An 11,080-nucleotide genomic window follows, 5' to 3' on the forward strand; every position below is an offset into this window, starting at 1 on the left:
GAAAGAAAGAAAGAAAGAAAGAAAGAAAGAAAGAAAGAAAGAAAGAAAGAAAGAAAGAAAGAAAGAAATGGCCCTTGCATTTGGCAAGATGTGCTTAGTGGGATTATAGAAATGGTAATAATATAGCATTTTTTTTCTCCCTCAGGCAGCAATGAACGTGGATCACGAAATTAACCTCTTAGTGGAGGAAATTCATCGTCTGGGTTCAAAAAGTAAGTATTCTAACACAGCCACAGTATTCTGAGTTTACCTCAGAGCAGGTAGGACCAGCTTTTTTGGTAGAAGCCTAGGAAGGGGTCACCCAGGACTTCAGGACATGGTTATAGCAGCTCTGCCCTCAGCCATAGAGAGATTTCTGGAGACAAAGCCTTTGGGGTATTGTGATTCTGATGCAAGGAATGGTTGAGATATTCCATCATCCCTTTAATAGAAAGAAAATTACAGTGCTTCTTTAATCTGGCTGCATTGAATGGTGAGTGAATCATGTTCAAATTTTTAGTTGTCACAGTATTAAAATTCATTTCTTCTGCTTTATCTTGCCACCATCTTACAAACTTCCAAATGACTAGGGACTCAAATTGTCTTTATTTTCTCCAAATTCTTAAGTTTTGTATAACCAGGTATTTATGTACATGTAACTAAAAGAAACCATATCCTTTACATAGTGTTTTTTTAAAGATTTATTTTATTTTTTTGAAGACCTTATTTATTTATTTGACACAGAGAGAGAGAGAGAGAGAACGCAAGTAGGCAGAGTGCCAGGCAGAGGGAGAGGGAGAAGCAGATTCCCCACTGAGCAGGGAGCCCGATGTGGGGCTCGATCCCAGGACCCTAGGATCATGACCTGAGCTGAAGGCAGATGCTTAACCGACTGGGCCACCCAGGTGCCCGTGATTTATTTTAGAGAGAGGGGGAGAGAAAGAGAGAGTGCACAAGCTGGGGAAGGGACAGAGGGAGAGAATCTCAAGCAGACTCCCCGCTGAGCACGGAGCTGAACTCGGGACTTGATCCCATGACCCTGAGATCATGATCTGAGCTGAAATCAAGAGTCAGACACTTAGCTGACTGAGCCACACAGGCACCCCTACGTGGTTTTTTTTTAAATCAGCTTTTTCTTCAGCAACATACAAGCAGCTACTGTGAAATTAGTGCCATGTGAAATTGGTAGTATTAGTGTCCTTTTCCAAGTTGTAATGAAAGTAACTATTATGTTTTAGCTTCAGGTATTTGTACATCTCAGATAAGATATACAGGAGTTCAGGAACATTCTGAAAATTGTAAGAGCAATAGACATATTCAGCAACAACTAGGATAATGGAACTCAAAGTTTTAAAATTACATCATATAAAAAAATTAAATAAAATTACATCATTGTAGGTGAAAAACAGCTTTAAAAAGTACCTCGTAAGAGTTGTTTTGTCATTATAGCTTGAATTTTCTTACTTACAGCTCAGTGTGCTTTTGAATCACAAATCACTTGAAATAAGACATACTTGGAAAATTCCATTGAGCCATTAGTATCAAATGTCCCCTGTAGTAGTTCTCCATTGTTGTTGTGAATCTTTTCTTTTTTTTTTTTTTAAGATTTTATTTATTTGAGAGAGAGAGAAAGAGAGAGCGCATGAGCACAAGCAGGGAGAGGGAGAAGCAGACTCCCCACCGAGCAGAGCCCGATGCGGGACTCGATCCCAGGACCCTGGGGGATCATGACCTGAGCGAGAGGCAGATGTCGAACTGACTGAACCACCCAGGCACCCTGTGAATCTTATTTTCAGTAGTGAAAGAAACCCGTGTTCCTCATTTCTACCTTTCCAATTTCTTTGGAGCTCCGTGAGTTCATGCTCTTGGGAGTAGTACTATTGTTTAGATTGTTAAAGATATTAAGGATGTATTTCAAATGATCTGTAGGATTTTCCTCTCTCCTAGATCTGCCTCCATGTTAGCCTAGTGTTTATTGGTCAGATTCAATTGCATTTAAAATTCTGACCTTATGGGGCGCCTGGGTGGCTCAGTCGTTAAGCGTCTGCCTTCGGCTCAGGTCATGATCCCAGGGTCCTGGGATCGAGCCCCGCATCAGGCTCCCTTCTCAGAGGGAAGCCTGCTTCTCCCTCTCCCACTTCCCCCACTTGTGTTCCCTCTCTCGCTGTGTCTCTCTCTGTCAAAATAAATAAAATCTTTAAAATAAATAAATAAATAAAATAAAATAAAATTCTGACCTTTACCCTAGAACAGTTATTATTCTACTTGCACTTCAGAATTAGCAGCTTTACAAACTAGAAGACTACACAGTAATTACCATAATTTCTGTAAGGATGAAACGTTTTGAACTTTGCAGCTTCCCTAAGCCTCCTTCATTTACCTGTTCCTGGAAATAAATGACTTCTTGAGCTGGAAAGCATCTATGGAGATAGGTTATCTATGGACAGATTATGTTTAATTATGTAAGTTGTGTCTGGGATAATTTTGTAAATTATGATTTAGGTGAATCATTTTTAGACTAATCTAAATATAATGTATTAGGTGAAGCTGGAAATTGATAAATTTAGTTTTATCTACTTCTTTTATTTTTCCGCCCAATTTTTACTTAATTCTAGTTAGTTAACCTATTTACTATTTCTTTTAAAATGAAATTCTTTAAAGTCTTTCATTTTTCATCCAGTGGAAAAAAAATAAGTGGATAAAGATTATTTGGAGATTTAAATTCTTTCATTCAACAAATATTTCTTGAGTGCTGTCTTTGTGCTCAAGTGCTGGACATATGAAAATAAACAAAATTCCATCTCAGCCCCGTGGGCCTCTTTAGGTAGCAGGAAGACAGACAAATGAGCTAGAAGCACATATGGGGAAGTAGTTAAGAGCATGGGCTCTGGAGTCAGGCTCTCTAGGAATGAATCCCAGCTCCCCTGCCACTTACTGTGTGACCTTGGGCACATTACTAACCACTTTTATGCCTTGGTTTCCTTATTTGGATAATAATACTCTATTTCAATGATTCGAAGACACTTTTTTCCCCAAGCTTTAACATCTCTAAAATAAGAATGCATTTTATAATCCATGTTGTGCTATAATTAAATTGGCAGTTTAATTGGAACATAAAATAATGGTGCTTCTTGAAATGAATTGTGCCTTATCTTCCATGAAATAAGGATTAAGGGAGTTTTAATTACTATAAAATGCATTGAACAGGTCTAGGAGCATAGCAAGGACTCAATACATATTAACTATTATTACTGTAATTGATGGTGAGTGCTTTGATATATACTTAATTTTATAAGAAGTTATTAACTTGACTGAGGGAATCACAGAGCACTTCTCAGAAAAGGTGACATTTGAGCCCATTCTTGAAGAAAAAGAATTAGCTAGAGAAAGGGCTCTGGGATGCTGGGCAGATGGCTCAACATGGGCAAAACTGCCAGGGCAGGATCTCTCATGTCACCTTGGGTAATAGCAAGTGGTTTGATTTTGACTGGATCAAAAGGTGCATAGAACGATATGGCAGGAGACCAGGCAAGAGAGGAATGCAAGGGCCAGAGGATGAAGGGTCTTATCTGGAACGCCAAGGGCATCACTATTTGAAGGTGGTAGGGAGCCACTGAAAGATTGGAGTAGAAGAGTATCAATCAGGGGCGCCTTGCTGGCTTAGTCTGTGGAGCGTGTGACTCTTGATCTCGGGGTCGTGAGTTTAAGCCCCAACTTGGGGGTAGAGTTTATTAAAAAAAAAAGAAGACTATCAAACAGATTTGCATCTTAAAGGTTTCTTTCACATATTTTATTCTGCACCAATATGGAGGATGTATTGGGGGACAAAAATGCAGAAAGGGAGGATGGCAAGGAGTCTTGCAGTTATCCGCATGAGAATCAGTTCCAGCCTAAACCAAGAAATTAATTGTCCATGGAGAAGAGGCTAGAGCAACAGAAGATACAAAGGAAATGGAATCACTTATGAGATTGAGGAGGAGTGGGCAGAACTCCAAGATTATATCCAGGTTTCTGCCTTTTGTGCCTTTAAAAAACGTAACCTGGGGACACCTGGGTGGCTCAGTTGGTTGAGCATCCAACTCTTGGTTTTGGCTCAGATCATGATTTCATGGGTCCTGGGATCAAGCCCCATTTCTGGCTCTGCACTCAGCAGGGAGTCTGCGTGAAGATTCTCTCCCTCTGCCCCTCCCCCCACTCTCTCTCTCTCTCAAATTAAAATAAGACTTTTTAAAAAAATGAAAAGCTCTAGGGCGCCTGGGTGGCTTAGTTGGTTAAGCGACTGCCTTCGGCTCAGGTCATGATCCCAGAGTCCTGGGGTCGAGTCCCGCATTGGGCTCCCGGCTCAGCGGGGAGCCTGCTTCTCCCTCTGACCCTCTCCCCTCTCATGCTGTTTCTCACTCTCTCTCTCAAATAAATAAATAAAATCTTTAAAAAAAAAAAAAAGAAAAGAAAAGCTCCATATTACACTCCCTTTAAAAGCCAGCACCAGTGCTGCCTCCTTCTGGAAGTCTTCCCTTCCCATTCTAGCCCAGAGTCATCTTACCCTTCTCCAAACTGTAGGATGTCCTGTCTTGGCTACTTACTAGACATCCAGTCACGTACTGCTTTGTCCTATTGCTTTATTTATTATGTGTATATTTCTTACTTCCTCGTGGGAACTGAAGCCATTTCTTTGAAACTAGAAAGTGATTCTATCCTTCCCTCTACTTGCCCAGCACAGTGCTGCACTCACAGTAGGAATATACTAAGTCTCAGGTTAGAAGTTCTCATGGGAACTCAAGAACCCTTGGCCAAGGAATAGTCTCCCTCACTGTGATGGCCATGTCCTTGAGAGCAGGCACAGCTATCGGAGGGGAGAATGTGGAGCAGTGCTGAACGAAGGGAGTCAGGAGTTTAGCAGGTAGGTCAAAGCAATCAACCAACAATGGGGAGGTGTTTCATATTATTCTTATCTCCAAGTTTCCAGTTGATTGATTTTTAATCAAAGAGCCACCTTTTGTTTATCTTATTTTTTTAAAAAAGACTTACTTTTTATAGCAGTTTTAGAATACAATAAAATTGAGGAGAAATTACAGAGATTTCCTGTATACCTGCTATCCCCACACCTGCATAGCCTCCCCCATTATCAACATCCCCCAGTGGAATTGCACTTTTATTACAATTAATCATCTACATGGATACATCATCAACCACAGTTCATAGTTTATAGTTCACGCTTAGTGTTGTACATTCTATGGGATTGGATAATATTTAATGACATGTATCAATCATTATAGTATCATACAGAGTATACTCACTGCTCTAAAAATCCTCTATGTTCTGCCTATTCATCTCTCCCCTACCCCAAGCCCTGAAACCCACTGATCTTTTTATTTAGTTTTATCTTTTTCCATAGTTTTGCTTTTTCCAGAATGTCCTATGGTTGGAATCATACAGCACATAGCCTTTTCAGATTGCCTTATTTTTCTTAGTAATACATATTTAAGGTTCCACCATGTCTTTTTGTAGCTTGATGGTTCATTTCTTTTTAGGGCTTACCTTAATTTTTAACAATTATATTAAAAATTGGTCTCCAATCTGTATAATCTACGGATCTGGTAAATACAAATAACTTCATTTTTAAGGTCACCAGTCCCTCCCTGGGGCTCTGAGTGTGTTTAGAACACACTTAGAGAAACACTGCTCCCGACCCAAACTTTTTCTTATATTTGTTATTTTTTTATTGATTCAACAACACCACAAATAAAAAATCAAAATGTAGGGGTACCTGGCTGGCTCAATCAGTTAAGTGTCTGCCTCTTGGTTTCAGCTCAGGTCATGGTCTCAGAGTCCTGGGATGGAGCCCCACTTCCTTGGCTCTGCATTCAGCAGGTAGTCTGCTAAAGGATTCTCTCCCTCTGCCTCTCCTCCCACTCATGCGTGGGTGCAGCATGCGCACACACTCTCTCTGACTCAAACTGATAAATAAATCTTTAAAAAAAAAATCAAAATGTAGCCAGAGGGGAATTGGTCCACAGTAATAACACTGTAACACATTCACTTTTTGTAAGTGGGTTTTAGTTCACTCCTAGTCTTGGTCCAGATGATCCTAAGGCTAGGAGGTGTACAGCACATGGTATTATTTCATCACTTTTGGGTCTGGCAAGAGATGACATTGAATTTATGAGTGTGAACTGTTAAATTGTAATCTTGGTTAACTTATAGTTAGATGTTTTTTAAAGATTACATAAATCTACCATATATGGGGGCAAGACTTTGCATTGGCTAACATTGTATTTTCTCAAATTAGATGCTGATGGGAAGTTAAGCGTAAAATTTGGGGTCCTCTTCCGAGACGACAAATGTGCCAACCTCTTTGAAGCATTGGTGGGAACTCTCAAAGCTGCAAAACGAAGAAAGATTGTTACGTACCCAGGAGAGCTACTTTTGCAAGGTGTTCATGATGATGTGGACATTATATTGCTGCAGGATTAATGTGGTTTGCATATCTTTGTTTATTGTTATTTTTTGTTTCTGGTCAACTGGAATGTTAAGTCAAGGGACAAACACAAGCATACTTAATGTATTTTTATAGAACTTTGTAAACAAAAGGAGACTCTTATTTTAAAAGTCTGTCTTTTTTTTAATACCTTGAAAGAAAATTTATGTATTACACTGTCAAATAAACAAAACCTATTTTTTTCCCTCAGGAATCTGATTGGAAAAATGTAGGCATTGAGGCTTTTTTGGTAGGGGTGCAAGGGTGTTTCATAAATCATTCTTAGACAATTTCTACAGATATTTGACATTCCATAAAAGCAAGAGGCAAAACTGAAGACCAGCTCCCACAAGGAATATTGTAATGTTTATGTAATAAAAACATGTAACTATGTTAAAATTGTCTGATTGCCTTACTTTTTGTCACTTAAGATTTATATGCCTCTTAGAAGTTTTTGCATCCAGATTAGATAACTGCAATAAAAGTTATCATAATTTGAAGAAAAAATTTCCTTAAAACTACAGAATTTTAAAAGTAGGGATGTGTTATGATTGGGCCCTATAAAAAATATTTGGTGTCTGTTATGTGCTTACCACTGAGTTAGGGGACATGCCAAAAGAAATGTAACCTCAAAATTTCACTATCTAATGGGATTAGCTGGGTCCACCTGAAACAATACAGAAATGTCTATAAATGCAAGTTGCAGCCTCCGGTACAGAATCGAAAATGATACAGAATCTCAAGGAGGGTAAAATCTGTGAAAACCGTGGTAGTTGGAAAAGGTATCATAGAAGAGTTAGAATTTGCATGATTGGAGCTGATTATTCATCAAGGAAAAAGATGGGATGGATCAGGGTGATGACTCAGGCAAGGTTAAGACAGGGGGACACGAATTAGCAAGGCTCACTCTTGTGAAAGGTCGGATTTCAGATTGACAGGAATGTTAGGGAGAGAGGTGATTCAGATTGGATAAATAAGGTGGACCCTGGGGAACCACGGAGAGGAGTCTGAACAGAAATTGGAGCAGGGAAGTTGCATGATGAAGTGATGTTTCGTGAAGGTGGCTCTGGCACTGGGGACTAGGGAAGATTTTAGAGGGCAAAGACGCAGTCAGAAGAGTCAGCTAAAACGTTGCTCAAGAATCCACGGGGTTGGGGATAATGGAAAAGCAGAGGAAGGATGGACTCCGAGTGCATTTTTTTTTAATTATGTTAATCACCATATATTACATCATTAGTTTTTGATGTAGTGTTCCATGATTGTTTGTGTATAACACCGAGTGCTCCATTCAGTATGTGCCCTTTTTAATACCCATCACCAGGCTAATCCATCCCCCACGCCCCTCCCCTCTAGAACCCTCAGTTTGTTTCTCAGAGTGCATAGTCTCTCATGGTTCATCTCCCCCACCGATTTCCCCACCTTCATTTTTCCCTTCCTACTATCTTCTTTTTCGTTTTGTTTTTAACATATAATGTATTATTTGTTTCAGAGGTACAGGTCTGTTATTCATCAGTCTTACACAATTCACAGCACTCATCATAACACATACCCTTCCCAATGTCTATCACCCAGCCACTCCATCCCTCCCACCCCCCACCACTCCAGCAACCCTCAGTTTGTTTCCTGAGATTAAGAATTCCTCATATCAGTGAGGTCATATGATACATGTCTTTATCTGATTGACTTATTTCGCTCAGCATAATACCCTCCAGCTCCATCCACGTCGTTGCAAATGGCAAGATTTCATTCCTTTTGATGGCTGCATAATATTCCATTGTATATATATATATATACCACATCTTCTTTTCCATTCATCTGTTGATGGACATCTTAGCTCTTTCCATAGTTTGGTTATTGTGGACATTGCTGCTGTAAACATCAGGGTGCACACACCCTTTCGGATCACTACATTTGTATCTCTGGAGTAAATACCCAGTAGTGCAATTGCTGGGTCATAGGGCAGCTCTATTTTTAACTTTTTGAGGAACCTCCATACTGTTTTCCAGAGTGGCTGCACCAGCTTGCATTGCCACCAACAGTGTAGGAGGGTTCCCCTTTCTCCACATCCCTGCCAACATCTGTCGTTTCCTGACTTGTTAATTTTAGCCATTCTAACCGGTGTGAGGTGGTATCTCATTGAGGTTTTGATTTGGATTTCCCTGATGCCGAGCAATGTTGAGCACTTTTTCATGTGTCTGTTGGTCATTTGGATGTCTTCTCTGGAAAAATATCTGTTCATGTCTTTTGCCCATTTCTTGATTGGATCATTTGTTCTTTGGCTGTTGAGTTTGATAAGTTCTTTATAGATCTTGGATACTAGCTCTTTTTTTTTTTTCTACTTTATTATTTTTTTTTATTTTATTCTTATGTTAATCCCCATACATTACATCATTAGTTTTAGATGAAGTGTTCCATGATTCATTGTTTGTGCACAACACCCAGTGCTCCATGCAGAATGTGCCCTCCTCAATACCCACCACCAGGCTAACCCATCCTCCCACCCCCCTCCCCTCTAGAACCCTCAGTTTGTTTTTCAGAGTCTATCATCTCTCATGGTTCGTCTACCCCTCCGATTTCCCCCGCTTCATTCTTCCCCTCCCGCTACCTTCTTCTTCTTCTTCTTTTTTTTTTTTTTCTTAACATATACTGCATTATTTGTCAAGAGGTACAGATCTGAGATTCAACAGTCTTGCACAATTCACAGCGCTTACCAGAGCAGATACCCTCCCCAGTGTCCATCACCCAGTCACCCCATCCCTCCCACCCCACCCCCCACTCCAGCAACACTCAGTTTGTTTCCTGTGATTAAGAATTCCTCATATCAGTGATATCATATGGTACATGTCTTTCTCTGTTTGACTTATTTCACTCAACATAATACCCTCCAGTTCCATCCACGTCGTTGCAAATGGCAAGATCTCATTCCTTTTGATGGCTGCATAATATCCCATTGTATATATATACCACCTCTTCTTTATCCATTCATCTGTCGATGGACATCTTGGCTCTTTCCACAGTTTGGCTATTGTGGACATTGCTGCTATAAACATCGGGGTGCACGTAGCCCTTCGGATCCCTACTTTTGTGTCTTTGGGGTAAATACCCAGTAGTGCAATTGCTGGATCATATGGTAGCTCTATTTTCAACTTTTTGAGGAACCTCCATACAGTTTTCCAGAGTGGCTGCACCAGCTTGCATTCCCACCAACAGTGGAGGAGGGTTCCCCTTTCTCCACATCCCCGCCAACATCTGTCGTTTCCTGACTTGTTAATTTTAGCCATTCTGACTGGAGTGAGGTGGTATCTCATTGAGGTTTTGATTTGGATTTCCCTGATGCTGAGCGATATTGAGCACTTTTTCATGTGTCTGTTGGCCATTTGGATGTCTTCTTTGGAAAAATGTCTGTTCATGTCTTCTGCCCATTTCTTGATTGGATTCTTTGTTCTTTGGGTGTTGAGTTTGATGAGTTCTTTATAGATTTTGGATACTAGCCCTTTATCTGATATGTCATTTGCAAATATCTTCTCCCATTCTGTCGGTTGTCTTTTGGTTTTGTTGACTGTTTCCTTTGCTTTGCAAAAGACTTTTTATCTTGATGAAGTCCCAATAGTTCATTTTTGCCCTTGCTTCCCTTGCCTTTGGCGATGTTTCTAGGAAGAAGTTGCTTCGGCTGAGGTCAAAGAGGTTGCTGCCTGTGTTCTCCTTTAGGATTTTGATGGACTCCTGTCTCACATTGAGGTCTTTCAACCATTTGGAGTCTATTTTTGTGTGTGGTGTAAGGAAGTGGTCCAGTTTCATTCTTCTGCATGTGTCTATCCAATTTTCCCAACACCATTTGTTGAAGAGACTGTCTTTGTTCCATTGGACATTCTTTCCTGCTTTGTCGAAGATGAGTTGACCATAGAGTTGAGGGTCCATTTCTGGGCTCTCTATTCTGTTCCATTGATCTATGTGTCTGTTTTTGTGCCAGTACCATGCTGTCTTGATGATGACAGCTTTGTAATAGAGCTTGAAGTCCGGAATTGTGATGCCGCTGGCTTTGCTTTTCTTTTTCAATATTCCTCTGGCTATGCGGGGTCTTTTCTGGTTCCATACAAATTTTAGGATTATTTGTTCCATTTCTTTGAAAAAAGTGGATGGTATTTTGATGGGGATTGCATTGAATGTGTAGATTGCTCTAGGTAGCATTGACATCTTCACAATATTTGTTCTTCCAATCCATGAGCACGGAATGTTTTTCCATTTCTTTGTGTCTTCCTCAATTTCTTTCATGAGTATTTTATAGTTTTCTGAGTACAGATCCTTTGTCTCTTTGGTTAGATTTATGCCTAGGTATCTTATGGTTTTGGGTGCAACTGTAAATGGGTTCGACTCCTTAATTTCTCTTTCTTCTGTCTTCTTGTTGGTGTATAGGAATGCCACTGACTTCTGTGCATTGATTTTATTTCCTGCCACTTTACTGAATTCCTGTATGAGTTCTAGCAGTTTTGGGGTGGAGTCTTTTGGGTTTTCCACATAAAGTATCATATCATCTGCAGAGTGAGAGTTTGACTTCTTCTTTGCCAATTTGGATGCCTTTGATTTCTTTTTGTTGTCTGATTGCTGTGGCTAGGACTTCCAATA

At 40.0% G+C, this 11,080-nt stretch overlaps 1 protein-coding gene across 2 annotated transcripts in view; it reads left to right on the forward strand.

Moving 5' to 3' along the window:
* The window catches only part of ABRACL (ABRA C-terminal like), a 12,686-nt gene extending 5,830 nt beyond the window's left edge, over positions 1–6,856 (forward strand). For both annotated transcript variants that reach the window (XM_034990785.1, XM_034990786.1), the window contains exons 2-3: positions 146–212; positions 6,269–6,856. In XM_034990785.1, the coding sequence (XP_034846676.1) occupies positions 152–212; positions 6,269–6,453 (246 nt within the window). In that variant the 5' untranslated portion in view covers positions 146–151 and the 3' untranslated portion in view covers positions 6,454–6,856. The remainder of the gene's footprint in view (positions 1–145; positions 213–6,268) is intronic.
* The last annotated feature ends 4,224 nt before the right edge of the window (positions 6,857–11,080 follow it).

Source organism: Mirounga leonina, unplaced genomic scaffold, assembly GCF_011800145.1.
Source record: "Mirounga leonina isolate KUSES-001 unplaced genomic scaffold, KU_Mleo_1.0 Mir_53, whole genome shotgun sequence".
Classification (NCBI taxonomy): Eukaryota; Metazoa; Chordata; class Mammalia; order Carnivora; family Phocidae; genus Mirounga; species Mirounga leonina.